The following is a 17413-nucleotide window of genomic DNA, read 5'->3' on the forward strand; positions in this document are numbered from 1 at the left end:
TTTTTTAAATTTTTTATTTTTCACACTATAAACCACATTGATCAAGATACATACATTTTCCTTTTCAAATATATACAGTGTCATTTTCTCCCCCCCCTCCCTCTTCCCATCCCACCCTCCCTACCTCCCCATCCCACCCTCCCTACCTCCCCTCCCATTCATTTAAAGTTCAGAATCTAAGATACATTAGCTCCTTCAGATTAATGGCTGATGTCAGAGTGAGCTGAGAATTCAGAGCTCAGACTCTTGATCCGACCTCTCTGGGACAGCATATTCTAGGGAGGAAGTTTTGGAGACCGAAATAACTCCCAATACGTCATTTCGCAGAAAGTGGAAAGGAGCCAGTCCTGAGCTGAGTGAGAGTGTCAGAAGTTGTGACCGGTGTTTATTCTTCCTTCAACTCCTTCCTCATTGAAAGCAGGTTTAAATCATCTCCCCATTCTGTGCATAATTGGAGAGGTGATCACTAGGGGGATTAGAGGTGGGGAGGGTGAGCAAATACGAATCACTATCTCGGAAGATCTTTCCTGCCTGTGTTGCCTTCAGAAGGAATCTCACTGAAGCTTGAAGGATTAATGGACGTTAGCTCTGTTGGTTCAGTGTGGACCTCTCCAGGGACAGGAATTAAATCTGCAGTTGAGTTTGATGGAAGGATAATTAGAGACGGGGTGGTTTTTAAAGATGTGTAATCAAGACTGAGGAAGCAAAAACACGCAAACCCTTCTAACTTGCTGCTCCTTTCAAAGTGTCTCAATTTCCTGTGCTGACTAATAGGGTTGGGGGGGGAGGGGTGCTGGCTGCATGTTGCCTTTTGAGGGCTTTTCCCATATTTGGGAGCCTGTGGTGAATTCAGGATTTTAAACAAGGACGTTGGCAGGGGTTTTGCGGATTTGCCTCTGTATTGCAGTCTATAATTTAATTCATATGGGGATCTTATTTTACTTGGTATTTATTTTGTGCTGGTCTGTTATTACAAAGGGTGCAGATTGATTTACAAAGCATCTAAATTTAAAAGTGATCTGACGATGTGAGACGCAGTGCAGCTTCCATCACAGGGAGGTAGGATGAGGTTTGTTCAGTCTGCAAAAGTCCGGGCATTGGCCTTTGAGTGTTTGGGCCTGATCATGTGATTACCTCCAGCTGAGTTCCCTGTCACTGAGTGTTTCCTGGACTTGAGGGTTTAGAGCGACGGTGGGACAGGGAGTTGCTATGAGGCTGAGGGAGAGGGACATATTCTGGATGGTACCCAGTGGGTGGCATTTCACACAAGATAAGATTCAAGATTCAATTTATTGTCAGGGCAATATTACATGGAATTTGTTTTCATCTGCCATAAGGCAGACAGATTCGCCATCGGCAGAAACTGCATTAGAGTCTCTTACAGTCGGAGAAAGAGAAGCAAAAGAGAGTCTACCCTCAAGAGTCACCGAGTGTCTGTGGATTCGCCTCTGGTGTTTCCTCAGCCCTGCAGCCACACAGAGTCCAGTCCAAACCATCAGCAGCCGAGCTCCAGGTCCCAACCTCTGACAAGGGTCAGGAAGCCTTCAGCACCCTTAGCATCCTCTCGCATCCCAGTTCCGACACCTGGTACCCCTTCAGCCAGCCTCCAGCAGTTCGCAGCGTAGTGGGAGTCCCTCGATCGCAGTCGCCAGCAGCCCACAGCCTATGTGGGTTCCTGGCCTCGAGTCAACTGCAGACCCCCTCCTTCAACTTGGGTTAAAGAGGACTAGCTCGAGAGTCCACGAAAAGTGAAGGACACAAAGGAACTTGAAGAGGGTGGAATCAATTGGAGGGCATGCGGTAGAGGGTGTGGGGTGCACGATGGGTAAGATTTGAGACATGGTGGAGCCGTAGAGGAAAAAGAGACTGAGCCCAGAATACAGTGGAAGCAATCTAAAATTTTCAGGCAAATCGGAGGAGCAAGTATGGATGAGTCGGGCTAAAGGGACTGTGCCGTGCTGTGACTGAGTTGTCGGAGATTGCATCCAGTACAGGATAGAAGTAAATCCAGGGGGTTGTGTGCCGAACAGGGTAAAGGTGTTGGGAAAGAGGGTCAGGGCACCAGGACAGGGTGGAAGACATTGTTGGGGCTGGATAGAGGGGATAGCGTCCAGGATAGAATGAAGGAGTGTGAGGAAGGGGTAGAGAAAAGACGGTACATGTTGTGTGTTTAAGTAAACATAAAGCTTCTTCTACTAATGAGAGTGGGGGTGTCTTCTGGAGTTCTGGCCCAAAGGTTCTCCCACAACTACCAAGTTGTAAAGATAGGCAAACTAACTTGTCTCGGTGTCATGGTGGAAACTTGCTCATTATGCCCTCATTCCTGGTCTTTAAAAGTGATTCATTCAGTGAATGACTGAATGTCAGACTGAGCACTGATTGTGCACTCTCTCTCTCTTCTCCCCAACATGTCTCTATCGTATAATGACATTTCTTTTTATAGCAAGCGTTGATCTGGAGCTTGAAAGGGCCATGGAAGCAGATTCAACAGGAACTTGCAGAAAAAATTTGATGGAATAATTGAAGGGAAACTTTAGCAAGGGAGTGGGACTGATTACAGAGTCTGTGAAAGAGCAGGCACAAACTTACTCAGCTAGAGATTCCTAATCTGTTCTCTCTTTCTCTCCCTTGCCTTCTCTTGTTCTCTTTTCCTTTCTCTCACATCTGCTCTCTGACATTCAATATTTCCTTCCTACTCCTTTTTTGCATCCATTTTTAAACTGTTGAAATGATCTTCTTGGAATGGTCTGAGAGGATAATGAGCTGGAGAGATCCTGGTGTGTGCAGGAGGCAGTGTGAAGTGAGTGTGCGCAGGCATCTGTTGACCTGCCCAGGCCTCACTGATCCTGCTGCTGCATCTTATGGTCTCCTGTGTTTGCAATGGGTGCTGTACTGTTCCCACCACCTGGACTGCTGGCTCCAGCTGTGGAGGAGGCGGGAGACGAGAAGTAAGCTAGAACCCAGAAAGAGAAGTGAACTTGTTGTATGAAGGATGGAATGTTAATTCTAAACTCTCAAGTTTCAGATTATTATTTAAATGCCAAGCGATTGCAGCCTCGACTTCCTCAAGAGTTTGCAGGGTTTGGTATAACACCAGAAACCCTGGCAAATTTCTACAGTGGTGTGGTAGAAAGTGTGCTGACTGGCTGCATCACGGTCTGGTATGGGAACACCAATACCCCTGAGAATAAAGCCCTCCAAAAGGTAGTGAGCGCAGCCCAGGACTCGCGGGCAAAACCCTCCCCACTATCGAGAACCTCTACAGGCAACGCTGCCATTGGAGAACAGCAGCAATCACACCACCCAGCACACGCTCTGTTCTCGTTGCTACCATCAGGAAAAAGGTATAGGTGTCACAAAACTTGTACCACCAGGTTCAGGAACAGCTGCTCCCCCTCCACCATCAACAATAAACTCAATCAGGGACTCATTTAAGGACTCTCACTTTGCATTTTAATGATTTTTCTTTGCTCTCCCTTTTTGCACAGTCAGTTTACATTCGTTACCTGTTAACAGATCTTTAATTTGTTTACAAGTTTACACTGTGTACAGTTATTATTTTGCACTATCAATTAGTGGTAATTCTGCGGCACCCGCAGGAAAAAGGAATCTCAGGGTTGCATGTGATGTCATGTATGTACTCTGACAGTAAACCTGATGCTCCCGTGCTGAGCAATTGGGAGCGCTTGAGAATGAATTGCAAAAAGTTGGTTTGCAGGTGCAGCAGGCTGTCAAAAAGGCAAATGGTACATTGGCCTTCATTGCGAGTGGGAATGAGTTTAGGAGCAGGGAGGTTATGCTGGGGAGGCCACGTCTGGACGATTCTGGCCTCCTTACTTGAGGAAGAATGTACTGGCTTTGGAGGCAGTGCAGAAGAGGTTCACCAGGTTGATTCTAGAGATGAAGGAGTTGGCCTATGAGGAGAAATTAAGTCATCGGGGACTGTACTCGCTGGAATTTAGAAGAATGAGAGGGGATCTTGTAGAAGATTAAGAAAGGCATAAATAAGAAGGATGCAGGTTATTTCCATTGGTGGGGGAGATTAGAACTAGGGGACATAGCCTCAAGATTCAGGGTAGTAGATTTAGGACGGAGACGAGGAGGAACTGCTTTTCGCAGAGGGTGGTGAATCTGTGGAATTTGCTGCTCAGTAAACGTGTCTAAGACAAGGTTGGATAGATTTTTGCATAGTAGGGAAATTAAAGGACATGGGGAAAAGGCAGGTAGGTGGAGATGAGCCAAGATCTCAATGAATGGCAGAGCAGGCTCGACGGGCCAGATGGCCGACTACTGCTTCTATTTCTTAAGTTCACTCTTTTGAGGTTAATTCCATGTCCTGGGTCAGTGATGAGTTTGCTCTGTGTCCTGTAGCCACCAACACAATCCTGGTCCTGCACTGCTCCCATTCAAGAAATCTTTGCCCTGGCCACATGGTGCAGTACGGACATGTATATTTCACCAAATCTATGAAAGATGAAGCTGTGGGTCTGTTGAAAAAATCTAAAGGTCTGATAGGGTAGTCAATGCTGCCTTGACCTGGTCTGGAGCATTTTTGTGACCACAATGTCTCATGATCTAGTAATTGCCTCTGTTCCACCTTATAGTCCCCACCTCAAACTGCCCTTGTCACACCATTCTCTACAGTTACATACAGCAGCTCCAGATAAGGAGTGCAGATTTCCTTCCCTGAAGAAGATTAGCAAATCAGATAGATTTTTAACAGCAAGTTGGTAGTTTCCTGGCTATCACAAGGGAGCCTTGTTTAATTAACTGAATTCAAATTTCCCAGGGGCAGAACTAGAGATTTGAACTCCCTATATTCAGAATCGGAATTTATGGTCACGAACACGTCACGAAATTTGTTGTTTGCAGCAACATTACAATGCATAAATTGCAATTCAAAATAAATAAAAATAGTGCAAGAAAAAGAAAAAAAGACAGTGTTTTTGTCTTTGGTTCATTGTCCATTCAGGAATCTGATGGCAGAGAGGAAGAAGCTGTCCTTGTGCTGCTGAGTGCTCGTCTTCGGGGTCCTGTACCTTTTCTCCAATGGTAGCAGAGTGAAGTGGGCATGGCCTGGGTGGTGGGGGTCCTTGAGGATAGAGGCTGCTTTCTTAAGACACCGCTTCTTGTAGATGTTCTCGATGGAGTGAAGTCTGGTGCCCGTGATGTCACAGGTCAAGTTAACAACCCTCTGGAATATTTTTTTTCTTGACCTGAGTATTGGTATCTCCATACTGGACAGTGATGCAAGCATCCAGAATGCTCTTCACAGCACACCTGTGGAAGTTTTTGGTGACCTACCAAATCTCCTCAAACTCCTCACTTCCACCACTGTTCCAAGGCTTGCTTGGTGATATGACCAGGTTGCTTCCAAGCATTTAATTGTGTTGAGGATGTTGGAGCTGGGGTTTGATTTTGAACTGATGATCTCACCATTTCAAGAAACTGCCAGCTTCTCAGAGAACACATTGATCAGTTCCTTGAATGAGTTTTTGTATTTCTGAAGCCTGTCAAGCTTGTTCCAGGATTTGCTTGAATGGGAATGTGGAGAGCAGCAGGATTGCATTCCCTGTAGCCTGCACTGTAACTGGGAAGCCTTTACACTTGCTAGAGCCATTTTAAGACTCAGCAAAGAGCAGGAGGGTGACTGTGTCTTTTAGTGAATTTCTGCGGGAGTTGCTTCAGGTCAATCTAGTGTGGGTTTGTGAATGGCCATAGGGAGGCAGGGAGACTGTCCCCTGAGGAAATGTGTTGGAAAATGGCCCAAAAGTTTTCAGCTGAAGCAGGAATGAGAGCTTGAATCTAGGCAAGTGCAACATGGCATTCCAGGTGAATATTGAAGCAAGCTAAACCGCCAGGCCAAGCTTCACCTAAGTTGGTTGTCATAGAGGGGTGGGACACATTGCACCTGGCCATCAAGTTCTCCAACTGGGTTTCTGGCCTCCTGGAGAACACTGGGCCTTGTTCAGGCTGCTACGTAGAGAGAACGGGCTGCACAATTGGCGTAGCGGTTAGTGCAATGCCTTTATAGTGCCAGGAATCGGGACCAGGATTTGAATTCTGTGATGTCAGTGAGGAGTTTGTACGTCTCCCCATGTTTGCATGGGGGTTTTTCCTGGGGGCTCCGGTTTCCTCGCACTGTTCAAAACTCATCAGGGGGTAGATATGTGGTCGTCATATGATCTCACTGCCTGATTCTAATTTTGAGGAATATGTACTTTCAATACCAAAAAAGGGATATATATCTGATTTGTATTGTATTTTACAAGAAACTGAAAGTAAAAAAGATTGGGATAAAGATAAGTTGAAATGGGGAAAAGATTTAGGTTTTACAATAGCTGAAGAAGCCTGGATGGAAATTTGCCAGAATAGTATTTGGAAATTGATTAATGCTAGATTAGCGATGATTAATTATAATTTTATACATCAGTTATATTTAACACTGGAGAAACTAAAAAAGTTTGGCCTTAGTAAGTCAGATTGCTGTTTTCGTTGTGACCAGACGGCTAATACTTTTTTTGCACACTGTCTGGCTTTGTGATCGATTGCAACAGTTTTGGAAGGGTATTCAATCTATATTTAATAGTTTATATAATATCTGTCTTGTATTAGATCCTGATATATTTTTATTAGGGAATATGCAATCACTAATTGATTTAGGTTTAAAGGATTATCAGATTTCCTTTATCTATTTAGCTTTAGCTGTGGCCAAGAAATGTATAGCACTTACTTGGAAAGACAGAAATATATTAACTTTAGATAGGTGGCATTTGGAGATGAAATCCTGTTTGACCACGGAAAGGATATCTTTTTCAATTCAGGATAGGATGTCTTTTTATAGGTTAAAGTGGACCCCGTTTGTTAAATATATGCATTTAAGTTTGCTTTAAATATGTTTTTAAATGTGATATTTTAGTATTGATAACTTTTTTTTGTTAGTATCTTTACTTGTTATGTTTTTTTTTGTAAGTGGGCTTTTTTTTCTTATATATAATGTTCACTTTATTAACTCTTCACTCTTTATTTTGGGGGGGGGTTAGACTAATTTTAAGTTAGGTTATTAATGTTGTGTAATAATTATTGGGGGGGGTTAGTTTATTTAGTTTACCGATGTGGTACTGTAATTCTATTATCTTACTTTTATTCTTTTTAAATGTAATCTTTTATTTTATTCATGTTATAAAATCTTAAATAAAGTTTAAAAAAAAATAAAACAATGACAACTAAAAATGTTCCTATTTTGTATATGTGACAAGTGAGATGTTTTAATATTTGTGAAATAAAGCATGAAAATGTTCTGAAAAAAAAACTTACCAGGGGGTGTAGGTTAATTGGGTGTAAATTGGGCGGCACAGACTTGTGGTGCTGTGTGTGTAAATTTAAATTGAAAAAAATTAGTGAGGGGAAAGAAGGATGAAGAGGAAAGTCTATGATTTACAGTTGATGCCAACTCTGTGGGACCACTAGGAGCAGAAACAGGCCATTCAGCCCATTGAGTCTGCCCCACCATTCAATCATGAGCTGATCCATTTTCCCACTCAACCCCACTGCCTGGCCTTCTCCCCATAACCTTTGAAGTCCTGGCTCATCAAGAATCTATCAATCTCCCCCTTAAGTACACCCAATGACTTGGTCTCCTCTGGCCAAAGAAATCCCTCTGCATCTCTGTTTTAAGTGGACGCCCTTCAATCCTGAAGTTGCACCCTCTTGTCCTAGACTCTCCCACCATGAGAAATAACCTTTCTACATCTACTCTGGTCATGCCTTTCAACATTCTAAATGTTTTAATGAAACCCCCCCCAAGTACAGGCCAAGAACCATCAAACACTCCTCATATGGTAACCCTTTCATTGCCAGAACCATCCTTGTGAACCTCCTCTGAACCCTCTCCAACGTCAGCACATAATTTCTTAAATGAGGAGCCCAATCCGCTCACGATACTCCAAGTGAAGTCTCACCAGTGCCTCACAAAGCCTCAACATTACATCCCTGCCCTTGCATTCTATTCCTCTTGAAACGAATGAACTCCTGTACTCTATCTTGACAGGCCTTTGGAAATGCAAAAACCGCTCACAACAACAACTCGAGCAGGTTCGGCAAGTTCATCCAAGTCAGCTACTTGGAAAACGGACTCGTCCGAGGGTGAGTGATGTGATGGTCATGGTGAGAATGCAACAAAAAGGAGAGCCCCAATCCCTACCTTGAGGATATGACGATGAAGTCCTTGCAGCAGAGTTTTGGACATCATGTTGGGTACAGATGTGGGCTGAGGGACCTGCTCCTGCGCTGTACTGTGGAATGATTCAATTCCCAGCAAAGACTCTACTCTTGGCCTTGCACACCAAACCTTGCATCACCCTCATTCTCCTACCCTTCCTCCATTCCCACCTCTGGCTCTCACTTCTCCTTCTTTTATTACCTCTAGTCCTGATTTTCTTTTTTGTTCCCCTCTCTCCTTCCCACTCCCCAGCCCTCTGCTACGTGCCAGCCCTCTCAGTGCCCTCACCAAGTCCACTCCTCGCCATCCCCTACTGTTCCCAACACTCCTCCCCGTCCCCTCCTGTTCCCAATGCTCCTCCCCATCCCCTCCTGTTCCCAACACTCCTCCCCGTCCCCTCTTGTTCCCAACTCTCCTCCTTGTCCCCTCCTGTTCCCAACGCTCCTCCCTGTCCCCTCCTGTTCCCAATGCTCCTCCCTGTCCCCTACTGTTCCCAATGCTCCTCCCCATCCCTTCCTGTTCCCAATGCTCCTCCCCACCCCCTCCTGTTCTCAACACTCCTCCCCGTCCCCTCCTGTTGCCAACACTCCTCCCCGTCCCCAATGCTCTCAATGCTCCTCCTTGTCCCCTCCTGTTCCCAATCATCCACCATGTACATTTGATTGAGTTTGCTATTTTTGTGTTTCTGTGAAGTCAGACAGGTTTTGGTTTCTACAGTCAGACAGTGACTCTTTTCACACTTGAACATGTGAAGAGGCTCACATTTTCACATCTGTTTTACAAATGTTGCCTTTGCCCTTCCTATACCATTTAATTAAAACCACGGTTCTCACAGGTGGCACGGTTTGCGTAGCAGCGCTACGCTGTTACCGCACCAGCGATCGGGTCCAGGGTTCAAATTCCGTGCTGTCTGCAAAGGAGTTTGTACATTCTCCCCGTGTTTTCGTGGGTTTCCAATCAATTGGGTATAATTGGTTGGCATGTGCTCGTGCACCAATATGGCTTGTTACCGTGCTGTATGTATGTCACTCCCCGAGGTTAACTTTCTCTCCTTTTCCAGGGCAGTTGTGGAGAAATATCTCCTGGAGAAATCCCGCTTGGTGTCACAGGAAGCAGATGAGAGGTAAAATGGGCTGAGGTGGCCATTGACTCGATGACCCGTACAGGGTGACCTTGTGCGACCTCCTGTCAGGAGGCATTTTGATTGGTGAGCAAAGCAGCCCTGCCAGAGAGCTGATGCCGGAGATCAAAGCGTGTGGAGCTGGTGTTGGTTTACACGCTGCCAAGAGTGACAGAGAGAACTAAGGGGGGGGGGGTGGGAGGTGACAAAGGGATAGTGAGAGGCGTGGGCTCCTCTCTCTGTTTCTCTGCCTGGCTTGGCAGATCTTAACCCGGCTGCTTTCACTGTGGCTGATCTGGTGTGACAGATGTGCGAGTTGTACAGGATTCCGAAACTTGGTCACACCCAGCTGATTGGCCTGGTGAATCAGGATTGGAGATTGACTTCCCATCTCCTCTGTTTTCTCCTCCTCTCCTCACCACATTGACTCCTTGCCACGGTTCAGTGTTTTTGTGCTGGGGCAGCCTTCCTACACCGGGTCAGTACCCACAGCGAGGTCGGACAGGCAAGAAACATTGCATCTCGACCCAGTCCTGATCTCAAAGCCTCATGGACCCGGAGTGTTACCCAAGTGACCCATCCTCTTATCCCCCACACATGGAGGCTGTAACCCGTAATCACCCCACCTTCATTAACAGTTTTGTAATGGGAGTTAATGTTTTGCCTTTTGTTTTTCCTTTCTTTGGCCATCCTCAATTTCTGCTGGACCTTTATCTTTTGCAGGAACTATCATGTTTTTTATTACCTGTTGATGGGGGCCAGTGAGGAGGAACGCAGGAACTTTCATCTGCAGCAACCAGAACATTATCACTACCTCAACCAGGTAGGGCTGTAACACCAGGTCGGCTGCCAAGTGACAGGCCTCTGTGGTAACTACTCCACTGTCTAGCTCTCTACCCCTTCTTCCCCATCCTCTTCCTTCCCCATATTCCCTCCCTTCCAAATCTTCCCTCCCTTCCGAATCTTCCCTCCCTTCCGAATCTTCCCTTCCCTCCCTGACTTCCCTCCCCTCCCTGACTTCCCTCCCCTCCCCGACTTCCCTCCCCGACTTCCCTCCCCTCCCCGACTTCCCTCCCCTCCCCGACTTCCCTCCCCTCCCCGACTTCCCTCCCCTCCCCGACTTCCCTCCCCTCCCTGACTTCCCTCCCCTCCCCGACTTCCCTCCCCTCCCCGTCTAACCCCTCCCCGACTTCCCTCCCCTCCCCGTCTAACCCCTCCCCGACTTCTCTCCCCTCCCCGACTTCTCTCCCCTCCCCGACTTCTCTCCCCTCCCCGACTTCTCTCCCCTCCCCGACTTCTCTCCCCTCCCCGTCTTCCCCCTCCCGTCTTCCCCCTCCCCTTCCCCCCTCCTCTTCTTCCCCCCTCCCCTTCTTCCCCCCTCCCCGTCTTCCCCCCTCCCCGTCTTCCCCCCTCCTCGTCTTCCCCCCTCCCCGTCTTCCCCCCTCCCCGTCTTCCCCCCTCCCCGTCTTCCCCCCTCCCCGTCTTCCCCCTCCCTCATTTTTCCCCTCCTCATCTTCCTCATTCCCCACCCACATCTTTCCCCTATCTCCCTCCCATTCTCCATCTCTCCTTCTTCCCCTTCTCTATCTTCCCTCCTTCCATGTTCACCCCTTCTCCCCTTCCCTCCTTCCTCCCTGCCCCCCTCTCCCCCTTTGTCACCCCCATCCCACTGGCTCTCTGTATTTCTCCACTCCCCTCCAGCGCCTTCAGTTAGCCTCCGCTGCCTCTACCTCTCCTGCCATCCTCTAATATTGTCTGTCTGTTCCCATTCTTCCAGAAGGAAAATTTTTGTATTGACGACGGTGAGGATCTCAAGCATGACTTTGAACGTTTGAAACAGGCCATGGAGATGGTGGGCTTCCTCCACGCTACCAAGAATCAGTGAGGCTCCCAACTTTACCTCTTTCTCTTGTAACCGATGTTTAGAACTACCAAAAGCAGTTGTCACTGTTAATCACTCCACAGTAAAACTCCACTAATCGGGCATCCACTCAGAGTGACATCCAAATTGTCCAGCACTAGAATAATCCCATGTACCTCTTCAACCAACAAGCTTTTCTAATTACTTGTCAAGTGATGGATAATTCACAGGTATTGCCTTCTCTCGGTTTGAGCTGGTATGAGGCAGACTTGTGGGACTGTCCTGGAGGGTGTTGATGTGAACTGGGCCTGTGAGAGAACTATCCCAAAGGATGTTGGTGTGAACTGGACTTGTGAGAGAACTGTCCCAGAGGACATTAGTGTGAACTTAACCTGAGGGTGTTGGTGTGAACTCCAGTTCAAGACTTGCTTTGTTGGGCCGAGATGACTCTATCAGGCAGTATTCCAACATGTCTGTTAACTGCTGGCATCGGGTCCATGAATTGTTCAAGTATGCTGAATTTCAGACACTTTCTGGTCGATCCTCTGACTTCTATGTTTGCTTCTTTAGAATATTTTTTGTGCTTTCTGCAATCCTCTATCTGGGGAATGTCATCTACACAAAAAAAGCAACTGGCAGAGAGGAGGGGTTGGAGGTGGGACCTCCCGAGGTGCTGGACATCCTGTCGGAGCTGCTGAAGGTAATTGACTGAAGCACAAGAGCATCTCCAGTCTCTGGTACCCTTTGTCAGAGGACAAAGACAGCCCTTGCATTGGGCGTCGGAGAAGAAAGAGATGTGGCATCTGCATAGGGAAGGACTCCTCTCCACTCTGTAGTGAAAGCAGACAATGGTCAAAGTGCCAGTCAGCAGAGATGGAGGAAGGGTTAATGTTTCATCACCTTGCTCCCTGATATACACCTCAAATGTACAGCTCACCTGGTTCTTTTACTACCTACTATACTGTGTTGAGGTTGACATGTCTGGATAGCAGTTAAAACACACAGGAATGCAGACAGCATCTCACTGTGTGTTTTACCACAATCACAGTGTCTGCAGACTTTCATGTTTCACTTCATGTTTGGACAGCATGCAAGACAAAGTTCTTCACTGAATCTCAATACATATAACAATAAAACGATTCATTCAATCTTTCCCTGTGTGTTCCATGTTTTTACTGACCTCTAGAGAAAGAAATGTCTCCTGAATTCTCTGCTGTGTTTGTCAGGGACTCACTGGCCTGCTCTGTTGGCCCTTAGTTTTGTCTCCTTCACAAGTAAAGTTATCTTCTCAACTTATATCTCATTAAACCCTTCATTTTAAAAGACTTTGAGTTGACCAGTCCCACACCATTTATTTCCACGAGGAAAGAGGTCCAGACTGAACAATCTCTTCTGAGACCTGTAACCTCTGACTATTCAGTGCAGCCGTTCTCAACCTTTTTATTGGCCGTGGCCCCCTTAAGACTCTGCTCAAAGTTTATGGGGCCCCCTTCCCCGTGAAGTGGTCAAGTTTAGTTGGTTTCTTCCATGCGTCTCTGTCACTCCTACCAACTACATAAAAAACATACAGTAGAAGTCCAAACACCCAGTGGCCAAAAATCCAGACCACTCGAGAATCCGGACTTTTCAAAAACTCTCAAACTTTTTAAACATAGCAGGTTTTGGTGTGCATGCGTGTGAGCAGGCGCAAGTGCCACAGATGCAGAGCAGCGACAAGCCACCATGCTTTTTGTCAAGTTTTCACTTTCTTTTTCTTTAAAACGGCTCCTTTTTATCAATGAAATGAGCTGTTCATCTCTTCTTTATTCCTCTTTAGATTTAAAATTTATAAGTACTGCCCGAGAATCCAGAAAATCCAGAGACCCAACTTCCAAACAGTCCAGACTTCTACTGTAAAATATATTTTATGATTTCAGTCCATGGCTCCCCCTTAAATGTGGTGTGACCACCCGCCCCCCCCCCCCCCAAGGATGGGAGGGGTGTATGGGCCCCCTGTATAGAATGGCTGATCTAGTGAATGCTTTGCTACCTTTTCTGATATTTCTGTGTGCCATTGTATATTGTAGAGATGGGTCCTACAGGGCACGACTTAATTGCATTCCCTGTGTGCTTCCCAGGTGAAGCGGGATATGTTGGTGGAGGCTTTAACGAAGAGGAAGACGGTGACAGTTGGCGAGAAGTTGATTTTGCCATATAGCCTCAATGAGGTTAGTTTCCCTTCATCAGTAAAGCAATTTGGTTCAATTTACTTGTTTGTTTTTATCACCAACAAGGCCAGTATTCAGTGCCAACTCTAAATGCCCTTGTGAAGGGGGTAATGAGCCGTGAGCCTCGAATAGCTCCTGTTGGTCTGCAGTTGGTCCCATAGTGCCCTAAGGGAGGGAGTTCCAAGATTTGGAGCCATTGGCATTGGCCAAGTCAGCACTGTGCTTAGGGACCTCGGGGTTAGGCCTGCTGCCTTTGCCCTCCTTGTGGATTTGGGAGCACTGTCCGCCAGTAATTGCACTGCCTTTGTCAGCAGAATGCAATGTCATCCCAATGCCCTGCGATGGAGCGAATGACGATTTGGGTTGGTGGCTTGCTGAAATGTTGCGGGTCCTCTGCTTTGCAGGCCCCTCACTCGGGGATCCAGTGGGTGGACACTGGAGAAAGGGTTCGGGCCAAATCGCCTAACCACAAGCCCCTCAAGGCTGAAGGAGTCGGTGGTAGTGAGGAAATGTAGAAACCACCCCAGCACCATCAATCAGCTGTCACCCTGACTTCGCGCTGTAACTGCAGGTTGGGGTACCTTGGGAGTGGAGGGTGGAAGTCAGCCTCCTGCCTCTTGTTGGATCTGCAACGATTGGCTGTGGCCTTGGATGTGTGATGACCATGGGTGTGATCTGGGATGTATGTTGGGCACGTACACTGGTTGGTATTGTCCTGGTTTGGCGGCTTGACTCCAGTCCTGATATGCTAGTATACAGTGCAGTAAGCTTGCTCTGGGCAGGCCGTGAGTCAAGGTCTCCTCCTTGCAATGCTCTGAATTGCTCTTGGTGTTCTTTCCACAGGCTGTGACCACGCGAGACTCCATGGCCAAATCACTCTACACTGCCCTTTTCGATTGGATTGTTCTTCGGATAAATCACGCTCTCCTCAATAAAAAGGACATGGAGAAGTCTGTCATGGTAAAACCACACTCAATAGTCAATCTCTCTGTGGTTTGGCTAGGTTACCACACGGAGGGAGGTTGGGAGTTGCCCTTGAGTTGGTTGGAACATGGCTCTGTTGCTCTTTTGACTCCATTTGACTCCATGTGTATCACCACAGCCTCTATGGTTTCTGGTGGGCACCATACCTGTAATGGAACTGAAGCGGCCAAATGGATTTCAGATACTGAGCAACCTTGGGGTAGTTACATGTCGAACCAAGTGACTTGCCCCTGGTATCTGTTGGATTATCTCAATGCAGTGCACTCAATGCTGACTGACTCAACAAGTTGGATGGAAGGAGGGTGTGTCCCATTGCTGAGGGGAGGGGAGTGTGCCTTCAACTTGGTGTTTCATTCTCAGTGCAATGCACGACCATGTTGGAGAAACTCAGCAGGTCATGCAGCATCCATAAAAAGTAAAGGGTAACCAGGGTTTCGGGCCTGACTCCTTTACCAGCACTCCATTTTACGAATACTTGCTTTACATAAATTCACTTTTACGAAGAAACCTGTGTTTGCCATCTGAAGGAAATTTGAATGGGTTTTCACTTTTACGAAAATAACCTTCAATAGTAGTGAATGGTTCCTTGCTTTATGCTATCTTGGCTTGCGTTCAGGTTTCATAGGAATGCTCTAGTTTCGTAAAGTGGGGAATAGTCATAAACTGTTAGTTACCCTTTAATTCGCATGGACATTGTATAACCTGATGAGTTTCTCCAGCATATCTTGAGTGTAGCCCTCAACCACAGCGTCTGCCAACTGTCTCATTCTTAGGATTTGGGGCCTGGTCATTTAATCATTAAAACTGAGGAGGCCAAGTCACCGAATGTATGCAGGGAGAAGGGGGATAAATTGTTGCACCCAAATGATGAGCCAAGAGAGCTGGGATGTGGTGCTGAGATCAGATTTAAGATTCAAGATTCTTTTGTTGCCATGTAGTAAATCTGGTGTAATATTACACAAAATTTGCTCCAGTTTGCCGAAAGGCAGGCAGATGCGTCATCAGCGGAAATTGCTGGGAGCCTCTTACAGTCAGAGAAAGAGAAACAAAAAGAGTTTTCCCGACCCTCCACCCGAGACACCAAGCCATGGTTTGTAAAAAGTGGTGGAGCAGGCTCATGTGGCCCGTGCGGTTAACTATCTTCTTGGGTGTATTTCCAAATCTTTGGTGCAAGTGGTATTCAGGCACCCTTGCGGGGGTGGGTGGGAGTGGAGTGAGGAGTGGTAGTAGTGACACCCCGGGGAACCCTTTTGGGACTCCCCTTCCCAGTTGATTGGCCTGGAGACTTTCACATGACAAGTCACTGCCATGTTGCCAAATCCTCGGCACTTGGGGAGACGATACGGTGCTGGAGGGAAGGGGGGAGGCAGGAAAGTTTTTACAATGTTGTGTTTCTTCATCTGAGCATTTTTCTCTTCTCTGCTCCCTCCTTCCCTCTCTCTCAATCTCAATGCTGCTGCTACTCTTACCCCACCCCTCCCTTTTCCTTACATTCCTCCTTCCAAACCCTCCATCCCTCAAACCCTTGCTTGCACTCTGGTTCCAATGCTCCCGTCACCTCCAATCCTGTCTCCTGTCCTTCTCCCCACCTCTTTCTCTGCCCACAGTGCTTGTCGATCGGAGTCCTGGATATTTTCGGTTTTGAGGATTTTCCGAACAACAGTTTTGAGCAGTTTTGCATAAATTATGCAAATGAGCAGCTTCAGTATTACTTCAACCAGCACATCTTCAAACTGGAGCAGGTGAGGATTGACCTTTCATCTCAGCGCACCTGGAACAAGACTTTAATCTGCCCAAAGGGGATACCGCAGAGCCTTCCAAGGTCATTCTGCATTACCTGGCAAGTTGTCTTTGCACAGCAAGATCCCATAATTGTCAACGAGACTAGCAATGGATGATCTGTTCTTGGGTGGATCTATAGCGAGGGATTTCTTTGCTTTGTGGCTTTGTGATATTTTACATTCAGCTGAGAGAACAGACAGGGCCTTGGCCTCATGATTCATCCGACAGACGGCGCTCTGACATCACTACCTCCCCTCTGACCCTTGTGGCACTGTGGTTGCACCACCCCCCACCCCCCGATCAGCTGGGCAGGTGCCAAAGGCCACGCTGCCACACACTTAATCCTCTCTCTTCCTCGTAATCCTTATCCTAATCCTAAACCTGGCCCCCTAATTTCAGATACCTCTGTAGAGGAAAAATAGCTTCTGACTCTTTTTGCACCCCTTGTAATTCTGTACACCCTTAGCAGCCCCTTCCTCTCCAAGGGAAACAAACCCACCCAGCACAGTCTCCGTCAGATCAAATACTCCACCCCAACCCTCTCTGCATCCTCGCCAGTGCATTTCTGTCTTTCCTGAAGGATGGTGACCAGGGCTGTACTCAATCCCCCAGGAGTCACCGAACCAATGTCTATAAGTTTGTAGCATAACCCCCCCTTGCTCTTCTACGCTATGTCCCGGTTAATGAAGGCAAATATCCTTGAACATGTACAGCCAATCCTTCGGTTGCTCAATGTTTCTCCTGGGCCTGACCATTCCCTACTCTTGTCGGTCCTCCCAAATGCCATCACCTCACACATCGGAATTAAGCTCCGTCTGCCACTGCACTCACCATCTTAACAACTGAGCGATATCATCCCGTAGCCGTGACTATCCTCCTGAATATCAACAATGCCACCAATAATCTGCAGATTTGCTAATCACACCTCCTGCATTCACGACTAAATCGTCCATGTCCATGTCCCAGCACCAAACCCCGTGATAGACCACCGGTTGCAGGCTTCCATTCGTGGAAAGAAACCTCCACCATATCCCTCTTCATCAGTTTGGATCCAGTTCACCAACTTGACCTGGGATCCCCAAGGCTTTTACATTTTGGACCAGTTTCCTTGGGAGCGGGCTGGCAGTGACCACCAGGTCAAAAGGGGTAGCAATGTGAGTTTGAAGCCAAACTTGGTTGATCTCTTGTGCTCCCATATGATGGAGTTTGTATGAGCTGGAGGAAGTTGAGGTGGGAGT

The 17413-nt window shown here is 47.1% G+C and overlaps 1 protein-coding gene across 6 annotated transcripts in view; it reads left to right on the plus strand.

Moving 5' to 3' along the window:
* Positions 1-17413, plus strand: part of myo9b (myosin IXB) — a 103105-nt gene that overhangs the window by 41597 nt on the left and 44095 nt on the right. For all 6 annotated transcript variants that reach the window (XM_069927828.1, XM_069927825.1, XM_069927824.1 and 3 more), the window contains 8 exons: positions 8051-8145; positions 9282-9344; positions 10065-10164; positions 11119-11222; positions 11773-11902; positions 13320-13409; positions 14253-14369; positions 16001-16135. In XM_069927828.1, coding sequence (XP_069783929.1) covers positions 8051-8145; positions 9282-9344; positions 10065-10164; positions 11119-11222; positions 11773-11902; positions 13320-13409; positions 14253-14369; positions 16001-16135 — 834 coding nt within the window. The remainder of the gene's footprint in view (positions 1-8050; positions 8146-9281; positions 9345-10064; positions 10165-11118; positions 11223-11772; positions 11903-13319; positions 13410-14252; positions 14370-16000; positions 16136-17413) is intronic.

This window comes from Narcine bancroftii, chromosome 3, assembly GCF_036971445.1.
Source record: "Narcine bancroftii isolate sNarBan1 chromosome 3, sNarBan1.hap1, whole genome shotgun sequence".
In the NCBI taxonomy this organism is placed as follows: domain Eukaryota; kingdom Metazoa; phylum Chordata; class Chondrichthyes; order Torpediniformes; family Narcinidae; genus Narcine; species Narcine bancroftii.